The sequence below is a fragment of the Peromyscus maniculatus genome, chromosome 1 (genome assembly GCF_049852395.1).
Source record: "Peromyscus maniculatus bairdii isolate BWxNUB_F1_BW_parent chromosome 1, HU_Pman_BW_mat_3.1, whole genome shotgun sequence".
Classification (NCBI taxonomy): Eukaryota; Metazoa; Chordata; class Mammalia; order Rodentia; family Cricetidae; genus Peromyscus; species Peromyscus maniculatus.
The window spans coordinates 65,949,343-65,968,459 of record NC_134852.1 but is presented as its reverse complement, the minus strand read 5'-3'; the positions used below and the strand labels follow the sequence as shown (position 1 = coordinate 65,968,459).

At 45.9% G+C, this 19,117-nt stretch overlaps 1 protein-coding gene across 1 annotated transcript in view; it reads right to left on the bottom strand.

Annotated features, from left to right (window-relative positions):
• Positions 1 to 19,117, bottom strand: part of Cyfip1 (cytoplasmic FMR1 interacting protein 1) — a 92,851-nt gene that overhangs the window by 59,513 nt on the left and 14,221 nt on the right. Inside the window, 4 exon segments of the mRNA XM_042277176.2 lie at positions 941 to 1,042; positions 1,186 to 1,263; positions 2,497 to 2,586; positions 2,667 to 2,784. Of these exon segments, the coding sequence (XP_042133110.1) occupies positions 941 to 1,042; positions 1,186 to 1,263; positions 2,497 to 2,586; positions 2,667 to 2,783 (387 nt within the window). The 5' untranslated portion in view covers position 2,784.

The window sequence follows — 19,117 nt, the reverse complement described above, 5'->3', positions numbered from 1 at the left end:
CACATAGAGACCCTTGTCTGAGCAATTTCCATGCCTCTGCTCTGTAAAAACTATTATTTATTTCACCGTTTAGCAACTATGGCTCTTACTAAAGTAAAAGAATTTTGCTGATTATTCCAGGAAAACTACTGCGGCAGGTACTGCTGATCATCCACGTGACAGAATCTAGAATCACCTAAAAGACAGGTTTTCAGAAATGCCTGTGGGGGATTACCTTGATGATACTAACTGAGATAGAAAGGCCCACACACACCCCTGTGGGCAATGCCATTCCCTGGCTGGGATCCTGGGCTGTAGAAGTGGAGAAAGCAGCTGGGACACAGTATGCATTCTTATCTCTGTGTCATAATTATGGCAGTGGCATGATTAAGTGGTTACAAAGCTCCTACTGTCTCCTGTTCCCTGCTACAATGGATTGAACCCCTGAACTGCAGGCTAAATAAAACCCCTTCTCCTTTAAGTTAGTTCCCAGGGGTATGTTGTTATAGCAACAGAAACCAACTACAGGCCCGAGCAAAATGCTTCAATAAAGCATCTATAATACTGATGCTGTCAGGGGAAAAGCTGAGGGGATTTTCTTTCTGGTAAATTTTAAGATTAAAATAAAACTCAAGGAAAGATACAGTTAAAAAACTGTTTAGACATTTCCAAACAACCACTTTAAAGAGCCAGCAAGTCTCTTCCATGTGGCCTTTTTTTTTTTTTTCCTAATTGAAGGGTCAAAAGAGGTCAAGCTCAGGGTAGGAAGTACCAGAAAGGCAAGAAAATGATTAAACAATGAGACCTCCAGTGCACTTGGAACTGATAAAAGCAAGCTTTTGTGCAGGATAAAATTCACACTAAAAGAACTGTTTACTCAGAACGGTGAAGCTTTAGTCCTCCTTCGTCTCCTGTCCCTACTCTCTAGTATCAAACCCCTCCAATTATTTTAATGTCTTACCTGAAAGTACATGAAATTCATCAGTTTTGTGACCTCAGGCTCAAGGACTTCCACAGTTTTCTCATAAATTTCAACTCTGTTAGGCTGCTCATTGCATTTCACCTACGCATAAAGAAACAAACGCAAAGTTGAGGTTTTCATCAGGCTGAACGAAACAGGCACGCTCATCACTGCGTAAGGGGTACACGAGGGTGTGGCCGGCCTGGTAGGGCTGGGGACGGGGATGGCAGGAAGGGACAAGGCACCTGAGGGATGGCACGGGAGCAGCTCCTCCAGGTGTACAGCATGACAGCGTACTCTTGGCCTTCCTCCAGCATCTCGTTCTGCAAAATCCACAGGACCAATCGTGTGTAAGTAGGGGACAAACACAGAGTGAGATGTAAACCGCTGACAGTACCACAAACCACCCTACCTACCGCTTCAGAGACTGTAGCCTGACAAGAGACACTGTACACTACAGACGAGCACAACAACAGCCCCAACTCTCCCTACAGCTTCAGTAGGCTGCAACGGACTCTGGGTAACAACACAAGTCACTTCTGATGAGAGCCACCACAGAGGTGCACCTTGGCCCCACCCAGCCCTCCATAACTACCTGAAACGCAGACCTGAAGCTAGGGGCATGAAGGCTGGGCAAGAGTACAGAACAGCATCCTCACAGTTTCTTTCCCGGGTTACACCAAGCTTCCTGGTTTAGACAGGATCCAGAAGCCGAGCTGCTAGCCCAGGATATATAGGAGGAAAAGGCAGAATGCTTCACACAGCACTAAAAATTCAGACACGGTATCCATGGGAAGAGGGGGACCATCATTTTTAAAACTGCTTTGGTGTTCTGTTCCATTCCTTCCTTATCATTTGCTTTGGTAAAAGTGGTAAAAACCCATGGGTGGTCTTTAAAATGTGACTGGAAACCTGGTAATGTTTTAAGATGCATTAAAGGTACTGCCTTTCCCAGCCTGGTCTGCAGAGCGAGTTCCAGGGCAGCCAGGGCTACACAGGGAAACCCTGTCTCAAAAAAACAAACACACACAGCCTTTCACCTTATATCTTCACTCCTACCAATGCTTAGAAAGATGTTCATCACAGCATTCTTGACTACACAGAAGGGGAAACTGAGTAAATGTACAAAAATAGTTAACTGTGGACATTTACAAAACGGGTTATACAGACATTCAAGGTACTTTCTCTGGAACACTTCATGATATGAAAACGTGCACAAAATCATTAACATACATAATTACAACTATAGAGCTCATTTAGAAGACCCAAGTCCCCTGTGAGTGTACACCTGACCTATGTAAGTACAGGCATGGAGAAGGAAAGACCACCAACCAAGGGCGCCCTTGCAATGCTGGCAAAGACTTTCCCTGGGCTAGAGAGATCAAATGTCTTAAAAGAGTATGCACTGCTTTTATAATAAAAGCAAAGACGCTCTTAACACTGTGAGGCATTTCCGTCTCTTTTTCTCTACCTAGTCTATCACGAAGCAAGTGGTTTGTCCGCTGTTCAAATGTGACACCCGCTAGAGAGAAACGGAGAGGCATAGACAACATTACCATGCTGGAGTGGACAGTCGCTTGTTCAATGTATCTTGCAATGCCTGTGACGAACGCATTTCTGTCTTCAAAGTTGGTGTTGAAGTTTGGCTGAAGGAGAGGGAAACAAGACAAGAACATCACGCTGAGGTCAGAGCAGCAGGCTGTGTCACATCTGCTCAAAGACCTACCTGGTAGAGCAGGGAGGATGGCGGAGGCTCAATGCAGGGCTGCTGGTCAGGCAGAGGCAGCTCCTCCAGGAGGTCCACATTGGACAGTGCATCCTCTAGTGTCACCTGGGCAGCCATCCTGCAACACAACAAAGTACAAAGTCACCTGTGAGGAAAGATGCTGTCCGGCATATACAGCAGGCCTTCTGACGTGGGTTACATGGCTTCCAGTTCCCTTCTCCTTCTTTCAAGGGCACTGGAGATGACCAGGGCATGAAGGCATAGGGACAGCCTGTCCCTGAGAGGCCTTTCCTCCCTCCAGGCTTTTTGGGAAGGCTCTCCTGACTTCCAGAGTATCCATGGGCAGAAAACACAGGTTTCTATTTACATTTGCCATCACTTCCTGTACCCTTTCTACATTGACGCTCCAGTCCTAGTTGGGGGTGCTTAGGGCCCCACAGAGCCCTAACGGTGCCAACCCTCCACAGGGCTGGAAGAGGGTGGCATCTCCTGCATGGTTATTCCAAATATGTAAGGACAAGTCCAAATACGTAAGGACAAGAAGTACTGTCCTGGGCCACCAGCAGGGTAGCCACACAGACAGGCTGGATCACAGGGACTGCTACTAGAGAAGTGGTTGGTGTGTGCACGGTGAACTCAGGAGGTGGCTGTTGGAGAGAAAAGTATAGACAGCAAAGCTAGTACAGACAGGCAGAGAAACGCAGGCATATAAATCTATGCCAGCTACAAAAGGCAGAGGCAGTACACGCACCATGACTCCCACTGAATGTGTTCTGACCCCAGCAGGATGGGTGGTGGGGTAGAAAGATAGTCCACTCTGCTATTGGGGAGATATGAAGACCTGGGGCTCTGTCCCCAGATGGAGCCACAGGACAGGCTGTGTTCTAAGAAGGAAGTAACAGCAAATGAAGCAAAGGAAGTACTAAATAGAAGCCTCTGAACAAAATGGCAGCGTCAAAGTTAAAGTTAGCATGCTGCCCTGTGTCCTCTCAAGAGTCAGAGTTACATCCCAAGATAAAAAAGTGAAAAAGGAAGTTCCAGAGACCCGGTAAGTCCCAAGTTATTGTGGTGAAGAACAGAGTCCACAAAGCTGCTCTTGAAAATCCATACTTAACCTCAAATAGCTCAAGTATCGAGCTAAGACTCTGCTCACTTATAAGACCAAAGTCAGGTCTTCTATAGTCATGTGTAACACACAGCGGAACACAGGTCAAATGCCACAGCACAAACTGAGAAGTGGGACTGATATGGAGCCATGACCCGGAAATGACGGGCTGTGTGCCTAATAAAGTGAAACCAGAAACATCCTCCGATGGCTAGAGTAAGACTCAAAGTCTCACACCACAATATCCAACATGTCCAGTTTCCATTCAAGTTATTCGGCACATAAAGAACTCGTAGTCAACTTCCTGGGGCTACTGAGGTCATGGATCTTAGAAGAAAATCTACTTCTGTCCCTTTGCTAGTCCAGCATAATTCCTAACTAATCTAAATCTTATCCTTATATCCAAAGACAAATGTAGGTATCACCTCTCATCAAAAAAAGCCTCTCTTCACAGCCAATGGAGACCAGGACGGGAAACTACAACTAGACACAAAGCAGAGGTCAACAGATCATGGGCAGCCCAGCCCCAATGGATACATCACAGCTGCTGGATCTATGGCTCAGGAAAGATTTCAAATCCTGAGAGTCAAAATACAGGATGTCTGCTGTAAAATAGTCTCTTGTTGAAACGGCTGCATACACAAGACTTGAACAATGGCAATATCCATGAACATGCTAAGGCAAAAGGGGATAAAATCTCAAGGGGGTCCCTGTCAGGGTCCCCACAAATGCTACAGCCTACACAAGAGCTAAGGAGGAAATCGGGTTCAGCAAGACTCCTAGCCTCTGACCCGAATGGTTTATTTTTGACATATTTAAGCACAGTACAACTTTGGAAAACAGTTTCCTTTTGGCAATGAATACAACAAAGCTTAAGGTACAGTTACAGTGAAACTCCTTTGCAAAGTACATGGGACCGCTTTCATAAGAAGGAGCTCCACTGACTAGGAAACCATGCTCGGGAGTCTGGGAGATTCAGGTGAAGCCTGGTTCTACAGAACAGCCAAGATCACCAGGCTATTAACAACATCCACTCCAGCCTCCTGTGTGGAGAAGAGGTGTAAATCCCTTCCATTGGAGAGAAAAGCCTTCGGGTATAACACTCCTGGTTTCTCCAGTGCTGTCCGTGAGCATGTGGCCCTCGTGCCCTTTTCCAGGCCCCACCCCTAGACAAAGAACTGCCAAGAGAGGTAGAATTAGCCTCTCCTAGGGGTAAGCCTTCTAACTGGTTATAGAGCACCAAGTGGTCAGCCCTGAAACCACAGACTCACAGAAAAGAAAAACAGACTCATCAGGTCAGAGTCATATATTTATGCATAAATATACATATATATATGTAACAGTGATAATCAAGAAAAAGAAGTTATCAATTTGAGAGTAATGGGGGACATGGAAAGAGTTAAGGGGTACTTGAGAGAGCTGGAGGGAGGAAAGGGGAAAGCTGATGTAATTATATTCGCATTAAATATATATTTTATAATCACATCAATTTTCATATATATATATATATATATATATATATATATATATATATATATATATATATCCAACAAGTCAGAACTCCCACCTGACTTCAAACCATCAAACGTGAAAAGATCCAATAATTTTAACACTCTCAAACCAGATGAAAAAGTTCAAGGTTAACAACAAGCAAACAAACCAAAGTAAAAAGAACACAATGGAAACTTCAGAACTGAAAGACACAATGTTAAAAACCTGAAAATTCTGCAAGCAGCACCCGGGCAGCCAGAGAGAACAGGACACTTTGCTGCTGCACTTCAAGCCCAGGGACTCAGGCCCGCTAAGGAGACACTCTATTCTCTCTACACCTTACCCTTCAACCCAGCAGCACGATTTTAAAGTCGGAAAGATAAACAGTATCTATCTGAATCCTCCATTACAGTCAGAACCATCATTCCGTGACTCGATGAAGGAGAACTAAAGAATACAAGAGGTGACCGGAAGTTCCTCGGACTGAAGAGAGAGGATACAGATGACAAGCTGGCTCACGAAGAATGAAATAAATGCAAGGAATGAGTAACCAGGAGTGTTATTTCTCTACAACTCTTTTAAATTCGTTTAGTGGTGCTGGAGATGGCTCCACAGTTAAGCGCACTGGTTGTTCTTCCAAAGGACCAGGGTTCGACTCTCACCAAGGGTATGGCACCTTACAACCATTTATGACACCAGTTCCAGAGGATTCAATGCCCTCTTCTGGCCTCCACAGGCACCAGGCATGTAAGGGGTGTGTAGACATAACACATAAGCAAAACACTCATACACTTAAAAGTAACAATAAATTTTTAAAATAAAGATTAAAGTCAGGTAGTGGTACATGCCTTTAATCCCAGCACTGGGAGGGAGGCAGAGACAGGTGGATCTCCCTCTGAGTTTGAGGACAGCCTGGTCTACAGAGTGAATTACTTCCAGGACAGCCAGGGCTACACAGAGAAACCCTGCCTCGAAAAAAACCAAGATAGATAGATAGACAGACAGATAAATAAACAAAAATTAAATGTTTGGTGATTGAAAGACAAAATTACAAAATTACCTGACATTTGTGGAGGGAAGGCCAAAATGGAGCAAAGCCCAGAACCCCAAATGGCTAGACTTAGACTGCTATACCCTGACCCCCCCCAGAGTTTCAGCCCATTCTCTGTGACCCAGGCCTTAGATCTGAACTGAACTTAGACAAACCAGGACCGCTCTTATGTGAACAGCCCCATCTGTATACCAGAGACCGCACAACTGGGAACTGTATGCACAATGGCCAACCCTGATCCCTCAGGACTGTACACAGCCTAAACTAGACTATATTCCTTCACACTGGACAAATCACATGACAGGAAACAGCACACCAAGAAACTCAGCATAACCATATTAAGTGTTACCTCCAAATGAAGAGCCCCCCCAGCCCACTGACCTTCACCATAGGCAACACTCTGGCTATAACAGAGCCAGTTGCCATTGCCCAGTATACTCAGTAGTGTTATGATTACTAATTTTGTCTGAAAGATAATTCATTCACTGCCTGCCAATCTCTTCTGTTACTATAGGGACTGACAGCCAGCACCCAGTCTACTATAATATAGGGTCTATATAAACGGCAATTATATAAATACATAGCATTGACTTACTTATATTGGTGCTAATGATCAAATCTAGGGTCTGCATAGGCTAAGGTCATACTTTATCACTAAGGTGTAGCCCATATAAGTATGCAATAAATGTAACTGCAAACAATATTTATATGCAATTATATAAGCTACATAAAATAACTATAACTTAAGCGAGTGTCAGACAGTTAAACACACAGGCTTGACACAGCTAAAGATGGACCCTCATGATCAGCTTTGGACCCCATCTCTTGATTCATTTGTCAATACTGGGGAAACTAAGCTTCTGGCTGTTCAATAACCATGCTTGGAAACCAAAGTCAATGAGGCTGTATGGGCTAAAAAGGATAGTCAAATTCTGTGGTCAATGTCCTGTGAATGAGAGTTCCTGGAAAGAAGCTGTGTCTACAAAGGCTGACTGACTGATGAGACCTCCCATGATGTGCAGAGGTTGAGCTGTTGTAACTCTAGTGCTTAATTACAACTGATCTCAGGCACTCAGGCCTAAGCCTTTCCTTGGTTCACTACTGGGTCAGACTCATCCCTTAAGAGTTACTCCAACGGCTGGGCATGGCAGCACATGCCTTTAATCCCAGCACTCAGGAGGCAGAGGCACACAGATCGCTGCGAGTTCAAAGTCAGCCTCACCTCCACAGTGAGTTCTAGTATAGCGAGCACTATGTAGAGAGACCCTGATGTTTTTTTATTTTTATGTTCATTGGTGTTTTGCCTCCATGTATATCTGTGTGAGTGTGTAAGAGCCCTAGAATAGGAGTTACAGACAAGTGTGAGCTGCCATGTGGGTGCTATGAATTGAACCTGGGTCCTGGGGAAGAGGAGCCAGTGCTTTTAACTGCTGAGCTGTCTCTCTAGCACCCCCAAACCCTTAAAAAAATGTTAATCCAATTGGACATGTCAATCACCTGGCCAGATTTGCTGATTCACCTAAAGACATGATAAGGCCATGGGAAGAATAATCATCCCCTTCATGGGTTAAGGTACTTACATAAGCCAGAAGCTCCCCACCCCCCTTCAGGGTAGTTGCTTGCAGATCGTCTCTGCTACGGCTGCTCATCTTTTAGTTGTTTCCTTTTCTCCTATCTCTTCTTTGAACACCAGCCAAAATCCTAAGCAAGTTTTCTTTAACAGCTGTTTATATACATCCATTGCTGACCCTAACTCAAAAAGAATTTTTTTCCATCTCTCTTCTCCCTACCAACTGCCAAGATTTACAGCTTGTCTGCCCTGTTGCTTTTTTGTGAACTCTAAGAAAATGGTTAGATCGTCCTTCTGAGTCTGTTTTTCAATTATTCTATTGAGATTAAGAAGTCACATAGGAAACCCTAATTAACAGGGGGAAAGCAAGCCTATACGGTGGTAAGATTTCCACATTCTGTAGAGAAATACCAGTCCTAACAGACTACAACAAGCTAATAGGCATGTACTTGGTAGTTTTTACAGCATCCACTAAAAGAAGGCTGAACAGTGTGAACAACGTAACTCAAGATTTAGGTCGGTGGAAGACTGTTTTCCTTCAGTGCAAAGTCCTGGGTTTAATACCCATCATCACCACCCCAAAACAGAATGTGGGGATGGAAGAGAGAGGAAATAACTATTAAATAGACACAATTTGGGATAAATTAAAATGGAATACTACAAACTGTTCAAATTCTAAAAGAAGGCAGAAACAGGGCCGACAGTGTAGCTCCGTGACCCAGAGCGCTTAGTACGCTCAAAGCCCTGACCTAAATGCTGGGCAACAAAATGAACTAACCAACAACAACACACAGCAACAATGAGAGTAAAGAAACAAAGAAGAATTAAGAGAGGCTGTGCAGCCAGATGTGGTGGTGCACACCTTTAATTCCAGCATTCCAGAGGCACAGGGAGGTGGGTCTCTGGGTCTCTGTGAGCTTGAGGTCAGCCTGGTCTACATAGTAAGCAGCAAGCCAGTGAGGGCTACAAAGTGAGACCCTGGCATCATCATCATAAGAATAATCACAGCAACAACAATAAATCAGATTTAGATCTAAACCTAAACATATCAATAATTACATTAACTATAAACACTCTAAAAAAAATGACAAAGATAATTAGATGCCTCTCCTAGGAGAAAGGAGAACAGGAAGAAGAAAACCGGTAAGAACTAGTCAAATGGCAGCTGGGGTGGCTCTAGGCCCTAGCCTGCAGAAAAGGACATTACTGTGGCTAGACAGTGACCCTACATTACAAAGGAAGGAGCAGTACCCCAAAGCCAGAACAATCCTAACTCTGTCTGCATCTAGTCCAAACACTTCAAACTCCACAGCAAAAATGGACAGAATTGGGAAGAGAACCAAGAAAATGAACAACTCCAAACTGGAGATTGACAGCAGGTCTGCTAGCAGCAGCCTGGGAGGCAGCCTGTCGCCCTGGCAACACACTGACTTCAAGGAAGGAGTAAATATCACAACTCCACCTCCTTAGAATTGGAAATAGTGTGTAAGAGCATCACAGGCACCCCTCCTCAAAACTGAAAGTGCCGTTCAAAAAGGCGGAGGCCCATCAAGGAAAAGCTGTCTCCTCCTGGCAAAGCATGAATATTTCATCAATTTTTTTTTCTTTTTAAAAAAATCTACTCTTACATAATTTTTTTAAAAATCCTGTCTATGGCATATACAATTAGCCCCAGAAGCCCAATCTTTAATGCTTACAGACCCTGACTGCTAAGCCTGCCTGAAGCAGAACTTTCTCTGGTCTCGAAATTTCCCTTCTGTGAACACTGGCCAAAATGTTAAGCCAGTCTGCATGAGCACTCTGGGTATTCTCACGCTCTCTGAATGACCCATCCTCCCTGCCCCTGCCCGCCCCCCTCCCCGCCCCCACCATGTATACAATCTCCGGTCTCCATCGCTGAGTTTGTCTGCCTTCTTGAACTTTAATTCCAAAAGCATAGCTTCCTCTCTGGCTCTCAGTTCTCCCTCCTCCCAGCAGCTGCTGAGAGCTCCACCTTGCTAGTCCTGTTTATTCTCCTCTAACTCTTACACAGGGTCTCTTGTGTCCTTCCGAGAGAGCCAGCTTCCTTCTTCCAAGTCCTTTATACAGCAGAAGGTGCGGTCCAGATTAAAGGCGGATCTTCCCACCTCAAAGATCTGGATTAGAAGTGGGTCTTCCCACTTCAAATGATTTAATTAAGAACAACCCCTCATCGGTGTGCCCAGCTGCTTGGGTTTTAGTTAATTCCAGATGTAGTCAAGTTGACAAAGAAGAGCAGCCATCACAAGTCTACCTGACAGACAATCATATTTCCTTATGTCAGGCTTAATTTCCAAATGAAAACAATAACCAGGTCATAATCATACCTAACATGATATAACTATCCCTTGTACAATGACAAACATTTTAGAAATTTAGAATAGATAGCGATGCCCCTTGAGGGATATTTTTTTGGTATCTCAAACTTAAATATGATAGCCACTGATAGTCTCTCAATTGATGGTACATTACATGATAAAGAAATCAAGAAAAGGAGCCGGGCGTTGGTGGCGCACGCCTTTAATCCCAGCACTCGGGAGGCAGAGCCAGGCGGATCTCTGTGAGTTCGAGGCCAGCCTGGGCTACCAAGTGAGCTCCAGGAAAGGCGCAAAGCTACACAGAGAAACCCTGTCTCAAAAAACCAAAAAAAAAAAAAAAAGAAATCAAGAAAAGGAAACACAAATAACTGTACAAACACATCCTTAACAAAAACCAACACACATGTCAATTATAATCCTTGGGTCTGTAACTGGTCACATGGTCTTAGCTGGTATTTGTAACTACCTTCCTCTACTACCCATTCTGTATTTCCTCCTCTTTGCAGGCATCGTAGCAGGTCTAGGCTCTTTTCCTGGAGGAGTGACCCACACCTTCATTCCTGAAGGGTCTGTGCCCATTGTCATCCTGTCTGGATTAGGAATTTGTAGTTTACCTTTGATTAATCACAGGACACGGCAGCACCAAGAGATGATCTCCTTCACTCTAGACAGAATCCTTATTGCCATGGTGGAGAGGCAATTCAATTTCCCCTTGGTGCTATGGATCAATCATTCCTCCTAACACTGTTATTCTTTCTTAGCCCTTTGGCCTAAGGACGGCAGAAGACCATTCCAGTTCAAAGGAATATTGTGGCTCCAGGCAGGAGTGCTCCCTCTTCTGGAACCAAAATGTCTAGGCCAGCAGAAGTTGAGATCGCAAAACAGGAAGCAAAAATTTTCCTACTGGGTCACTAGGGATGATAGTGAGTGGAACTATTCCCTTTTCTAATCCTTGATTCCTGGACATATGGATCCTGGCTATGGGAAAAACTGCACTGGACGCAGATTCAAAGCATGTAACACTTCTCGAGAACACCACTCCAGCTCTCCAGACTGTTGCCATCTAATTGGTGCTGTAACTATGTCTTCAAAAGGCCATTCCATCCTTCTGTCACGCCTGTGGCTTCAGAATGGTGGGGGACATGGTAAGACCAACACATTACATGATTGTGGGCCCACTGTCACACGTCTCTGGCTGTGAAGTGAGTTCCTTGGTCAGAAGCCATACTGTGTGGAATACCATGATGGTGGATAAAGCATTCTGTAAATTCATGGGTGGTCGTTTTGGCAGAAGCATTATGTGCAGAAAAGGCAAATCCATAACCAGAATATCTAGTCCAGTAAAGACAAAGCATTGTCCTTTCTATGGAGTAAGTGGTCCAATGTAGCCAACCTACTATCAGGTTGCTGGCTGGTCACCCCAGGGAATGATGCCATATCTGGGGCTCAGTGATGGTCGACAACATGACTGCCACTTACCAAGCCTGACCTGGCTGGCTACAGATGCTACTGAATGCCCAATCTGCCAACAGCAGAGACCATGGAACACATGGTAACATATAGATTAACAGAAATGGGCTGAGTATAAGAGTAAGAGCTAGACAATGGTAGGCCTGAGCTAATGGCTGAGCAGTTTAAATAATATAAGCGTCTGTATGTTTATTTTATAAGTGGGCTACGGGACTGCCAGGGTTTGGCTGGACCCGGAGAGAAAAACTCTAGCTACAATGACCAAGATTCCCTCTTACTAAGTTATGACACAGGGGAGGAGAGTGAATATATCCTAGAGGTAAAACTGTAAAGGTATACTGCTGGCCTTGCTAATTGAAAGCAAATTGCTTCTGGTGGTCCTTATGGACAGATACTGAGAAAACGGCATTTGCTAGATCAACAGCTGCATACCATGTACCAGGAGATATGTTAGTCTGCTCATGTAAGGACACCACATCTGGCACAGCAGCTACAATGAGTCACTCCCTAATTGAGTTTTCAATAGTCAACTGTCATTCTCCTTGATCCATCTGTCTTCCACACAGGCCAGACAGGAGAGTTAAAGGAGATGTGATGGGTACCACCACACCTGCATCTTCCCAAAAGTCCTGATGCTGGCACTCATTTCTGCAGTTTCTCCAGGGATGCGATGTTGTTTTGGATTCACCATTTTCCTTGGCAGAGGCAACTTAAAGACTTCCATTTAGCCTTTTCAACCATATAGCCCTCACTCCACAAGCCAGGGAGCCAATGTGAGAATTCTGCCAATTTCCAAGTATATCTATCCCAATTATACATCCTGGGGCCGGGAATAACCACAGGATGCGTGCAGAGACCTATTGGATCTACCGTGAGTTGGACTTCGGCCAAAACTCCATTAATCACCTGGCCTCCAGAAGCTCTGACTTTCACTGGAGGGCCCCAATGTCTTCTGGGATCTCCTGGAATCAGCATCAATTCTGAACCAGTATCTAATAGACCCTGGAAAGTTTGACTGTTCCCTTTCCCGAGTGTACAGTTATCCTTGCAAAAGGTCATAGGTCCCTTTGGGGAAGGACTGGAGAAAGGCTAATAAAACTTTAGAGGTATTTTATCAAGGTCCTTTCTCAGAGGAACCTGGCCACCCCTTCTTTCTAGAGAGTCTATAAACTGGCTTGTCTGGAAATTGTTTTTCCAGAGGCAGTTTCTCAGTTCAGATTGTCTCCTCTCAGATGCCTCTAGCGTGTGCCGTTGAAATAAAACTAGCCAGCACAGATGCCACAATATGAACGTCCCACTGTAAAATTACACATATTTGGAACAACTCTTATTCCTGGTGGTGCTACCAATAAGCAGCTGACAGTTTAATGACAGAAGCAGACACATAAATGTCTACCCCTTGGGTCTGGGCAAAGCAGCACATCATGTGTGAACAGAGAGAATCGGAAAGTCCATGTTCGGACGGTGCACGAAGGGCCGGCCACCTGCAAGCCAGTGTTAAAGGCCTGAATCAAAACAATCCTTCCGGCTGCCTTGACCTCTGACCTCCAGCCTCCAGAACAGCGAGAAGGTAAGTTCCCACTGATCTCTGGTATTCTGTATGACAGTCCTCACAAACACACACAGAATCACCCAGGCAGGTCCGGGTGTTCTTGGGTTGTCAGGTAAAAAGAACATGCAATAGCATTTTGCTAGTTAGGAAAACAACACGTGCTCGATCCAGAAAAGGCGTGCTGCTATAGGAAGCAACCACCTGCTCGGGCATGACATGTGAAGCCTGGCACTCCACCTGTCCAAGCTATGGGTGCTCTCGCCTCCTCGGGCCCTGAACTGACCCACCAACAGCACGCCCTTTGGTGGTTTATGTGATTAAGAGGTATTAAGGATGCTTTGCTGCTTTGACTGCATCCTATAGGCAGCTGTTCCGTGCTCACATGTGTTTCTAAATCCTACACTTTCTAAGTTACAGAAATGAATTTAAATACGGTATTGGACCTGTGTTTTAATAAGTCATCACTTCATTTATGTTATAAAGTGTTCTAAGTATCTTCTCAGTGATTTTCCAAGTTAATCACTAAGTATTCATGGCTCAGGAGATCCTTGCTCTGGGAGGCAAGATGGTTGCCTGCATAGAGAAAGCTATCAGCATTCTGTGAGAGATCCACAGTAGTTTTGAGGCTGGAGCTGTATACTACGTGTCCACTTCACTTCACTGACTGATGAAGGGACCACAGGTGAGCATCAGAAGGCACCAGGCACCAGGGTATCACGGGCAGAGAGGAGGCTGAGTTTCTCAGTGTGCCCCCAGAAAGGGACGTGAGTGTTCACAGGCTGGCGGTGTCGTGGATGCTGAGCATCTTCCCTCTGCCTGTCCCCACAGACCACTCCTTAGAGTCATGTTCTCAAAAATTCATTCTCATAGCCACACCCACGGTGGGGTCATCCCAGTATACTGATAAGATAAGCAGAGTGATGCTCGGAGACCAACAGCTCAAGGGAGAGCCCTGGGCATAGAGCAACACAGTCACAGACAGACACACACACACACACACACACACACACACACACACACACACACACACACACAGAGAGAGAGACACACACACAATCTGTGCTAGATAATGTGTGTCTGTTTAGGGCTGAGCAACTGGACTTGTGGGGTCAAGGCCAGAGTTAGTGGACAGAACTGGCCCAGGCCTGTGGGTCAGGAAAGAGGCAGGGCAAAGCTAGAACAGACCAATCCACAGGAGTAGCCAGCAGCACAAAACGAAGAGTCCTGCGGTTCTCCTCCACCCCGGCTCCTCCTGTAGATCTGGAGGGCTGTGAGTGAGGCAGGCCTAGTGGATAAACACAAGCCACACCCACACCCTAAACAAGCTGTCTCACGAGAGTGCTTGCACCAATGTATGAAATGCAGCTTCGGGAAGTTCCATCCAACCCTGAGGCTGCACACTATGCTCAAAGTCCAGCGTTTACCATTCTCCGGCTCTCAAACTCACCAGCCCTGCGAGCCACCCTGGGATCCGTAAAGTCAGTACCCAAGGGAAAAATGAAGTTACTTTTTTTTTAACAGTTAACCTCATTGTAAAACAAAGAACAGTGAATAATTAAGGGCATTTTTTGCTTTTTTTACCAAATGATTATGACTTGATCATTTTCCCTGTATCTGGGCAACCTGGGGCAGACAGACAGCTGAGAACACAGATGCTCACATGTTCAGACAAGCTGTCCTTGGACAACTCCAGGCTTAAAAAAAAAAAAAAAAAAACTACTGAGGTTCAGCCTCGTGACACAGGCCTGTAGCCCAAGCTACTGAAGAGCCTGTAGCAGGAGAATCCCAGGTTCAAGCCCTGTCTAGGTTACAAAGTAACTTCAAAGCCAGCCCAGGTAATTTAGCAAGACATTGTCTCAAAAATTGAAAACCAAAAACTCCTGGGCTGAACCTGCACAAAAAGAGTGAAAACCAGAACAGCCAGACTGAGGTTCAACCTGTTTGCTGGGGCAGTGGTAGGAGAAAGAAAACAGTGAGACTAGGTATATCCTGTCGCACAGCAGCCCCAGGAGACACAGGCTCCCATCAGAAAACCAACCAAAGAGATCGCTTTTTAAAGGGTGACCAGATAGGTGCTGTAGATCAATGTCAGGTCCCCCGGCCGCTGAGGGCACTGTACGTGTGTGATGTGCTTGCATTTGTGCAAGCAAAAAAATCATACACATAAGGTGAAAATACATCTTTTAAAAAGGCTATGCATGGGTGTGGGCCTGAGTATGGGGACAGACAGGCTATGAAACTAGAAAGAGACCCCAGGAAGAGGAAAGAGGTGTTGATGAGGAAGTAGGGAGGCCAAGAGGACACAGGAGACATGGAAGCAGAAAGAAAACTACGGGAAGCCAGGCGGAGAGGTTGTGGGGGAAGGAATGGAGAGGGAGACCAACAGAAACAAATTAAGTTTGAATGCCATGGTGAAACGTAGTACTTCCTAAGATAATTTACAAAACAAATGAACTAGGTTGCTTGCCTAACTAGAGCACACAAGCAAAGATAAATGATGACATCTTTCTGCTAACATGCACAAGGTGTCAGCTGATTTTCTTCCTCTTCTACATGCAAATCATAGCCTTTCTCAGAAAAGCGGAAACTTCCAGTGTTTGTGTATATAGCCTGTTCACAGGCATAAGAAATCACCTTTACAACATGTCTTACTGAATATGCCTGTTCACAGGCATAAGAAATCACCTTTACAACATGTCTTACTGAATTGTTCCTTTCCCGTGTGCTAAAATGGTTAAATCCGTCTAAGTCAAAATAAGCAAGGGCCACTGGCTGCCACTTCTATCACAGAGGTAACTGCTTCAACAACAACAAATCAATTTGGCTTGAAATATTACAACAATGAGGCAATGAAAATTTGAAACAGAGGGTGCACAGCACATTTTAGTCTTCTGGAGTACACGTCCCCACACCACACAACGTTGGCCCTCATCCTCAGCTGGCAGTCACCACAGCCACTCCCATGACACAGTGGTCTCTGCCCTCTGACACTCCTGCATTAGGCTTCTTGACATTGCCCTGCACAGCCTGGTCACTAAGCAGTCTGGATCACTCCAGACCCCCAATCTTCCTTTTATTTCCACTCTGTAATGCATCATTCTGACCAAGTCACTCTCCAGCTTGCATCTTCAGTAGCTTTCTCTGCCCACAGCTGTGTTATCCAATCCATGTTCCATGGAATTTAGGCATGCTCACCATGGCAACAAGTACAAATCTCCCTTTGTCTATTTAATTAATTCATTAATGAATTAATTAATTCAGTGTGTGTGGGGTGGTAAAGACACGAAAACAACTTTCAGAATACAACTTTCCAGAGTCAGCTCTCATCTCCACTTGTTGAAGCTGTCTTCCATTTCTATCACCACACTGCTAACACCGCATTGGCTGTCTCCCATTTCTATCTCCGCATTGCTAACACCGCATTGGCTGTCTCCTGTTTCTATCATCGCATTGCTAACACCACATTGGCTGTCTCCCTTTTCTATCTCTGCATTGCTAACACCGCATTGACTGTCTCCTGTTTCTACCTCCGCATTGCTAACACCGCATTGGCTGTCTCCCATTTCTAGTTCCGCATTGCTAACACCGCATTGGCTGGCTCACAGGTTTCCAGCTCATCTTCCTGTCTCCACCTCCATTTTGCCGCCCATCCACAAGTAGGAATGACTGGATTACATACGCCAGCCCCACCTGACCCTGCCCCACAGCCGGCTTTTGACATGGATCCAGGGAACTCATCAGGCTTGCCCAGCAAGCACTCTTACCCACTGAGCCATCTCCTGAGCCCCTGTCTTTGTCTATTTTATAGGCTAGGACTAATTCCAAGGATTTACATTAAAAAAGTACTGGTTAAGAAAAGAGAAAGAGAGCCGGGCGGTGGTGGCGCACGCCTTTAATCCCAGCACTCGGGAGGCAGAGCCAGGCGGATCTCTGTGAGTTCGAGGCCAGCCTGGGCTACCAAGTGAGTTCCAGGAAAGGCGCAAAGCTACACAGAGAAACCCTGTCTCGAAAAACCAAAAAAAAAAAAAAAAAAAAAAAAAAAAAAGAAAAGAGAAAGATACCCCCTCTTCCGAACTTGCTACTTGTGGCAGGTGAGAAAGCTGGCCCCAGGGTAACGAGAGTGAGAGATCTAGTCCTCCCCTACAGCACACAAGAAAGTGGGCCCTGCACCCCACCGGGTCAGCACACTAGAGCTGACCTGTTGTCAGGGTCCAGGTGAGCTAGCCCTGAGGGTGTGAAAGCAGGAGAGCTGACCGCCTCCCCCAATCCTATGCCCTCTACAGCAATCAGGATAGGCCCTTGCACCTTGCCGGGGCAAAACAATATGAGTGCAGGGGACCCAGAGCTGAGGGTCCCAGAGCAGGTGAACTGGCCTCACTCTTTGCTGTAGGCTGCATTGGGTGAGCTAGCCGAGGCAGTGCTGGAGAGCTCGCCTGGGTCATGAAGGTGAGGGAAAGCTACCGAGCTGACCAGCCCAGCTACCACCCAGGTCCAGAACCAGGGCTACGAGTTGGCTCACCCCAACATCCACCCCATCTATGAACTTGTTGGGATGCATGTGAAGGGGATGAACCTTCAGATTCAAAACAGCAGGATCTCCACAACACCGAACAACTCCGGGATGTCTGGGAGGAGGCCCAGTGAGAGCCTATTATAGGTGGTGTGGCAGAAACCAGAGGCCTTGAGCCAGACCAAAGACTCATGGCAATGAACACTTGCAAGTCAAGATGAATGGACTAAAGGGTAAACTGTGTGACTCAACGCACTACAGCTTCCACGACAAAATCCCCCGCCCCCCCCCCGCCCCCCCCCCCCCGCGTTTGGTTTGGTTTTGGGTTTTTCTTTTAAACTTGGTTTTGTTTTGGGGGAGGTCACGAGGGCAGAAGGCAGACAGACGCAAGGGGACAGGCAAAAAAGCTGGATCAGAATGTATGATGTGAAATCCACAAAGAGTCAATAAAAGCTATAAAAGAAAAGAGAGAGAGAAAAGAAAAGAAAAAAATAAAAGGAAAAAGCCAGGCAGGGATGCTCACACCTTTAATCCCAGCACTCAGGAGGTAGAGGCAGGTGGATCTCCATGAGTTCAAGGCCAGCCTGGTCTACAGAGTGAGTTCTAGGACAGCCAGGGCTACACCGAGAACCTGTCTCGAAAAGTCAAAGCGGGGGAGGGGACAGCAGTATTCCATAGGACAGAGTTAATGCCTCATGCAGCAAACAGGGTCTTCTCTGGCTCCCCCAGTGGTAGGTGTCCTTTTGTCCTGCCAGGCCAGGCCCAGCCATAGCAGGGTTTTAAAGCTATGTTCCTGCAGTTCACAATGCTCCCAGTAGATCTCAGAAAGAAAACACCAGCAAAACTCCAGTGGCTGACCCATTTGGCAGATGCTTAGATGATTGGCAAGTCTTCCTGTGGGGGTCCAGGCTTCCTCCTCAGTGTGGGATCCAGAGAGCGTGAATTACTAACTACAGGATGTTTCCTAGTGACGGCGTCATTCCTTCACAGAACACAGCATACTGAAGAGAGAAAAGAGGAAAACACATCCAACTCATTTTATTCTAACACTAGAACTGTTCTTCCTGCGGTAGTCCCTGGTGTTTTAGGAGGACAGTCACACCACAGACAGGGCACTGCCGGGGTCCAGAATAGACTGCCGCGTAGTCTCCCTTTACAAAAAGCAGAAGCTGAGCCTCGGGGCATCAAGTAGCCTGCTACAGCCACCCAGTGAGCAACTCCAGCACCAGCATGGGTTCCCAGGGCTCCCTTTCACCCACGGACCATCTCCATAACCTTGACTCGGGAAACAGCCCGTGTCAGCCTGAGTGCGCATGCTCGGACACAGCTACAGTGGAGCGGCTCAACTCAGAAGAGCAGGCATACA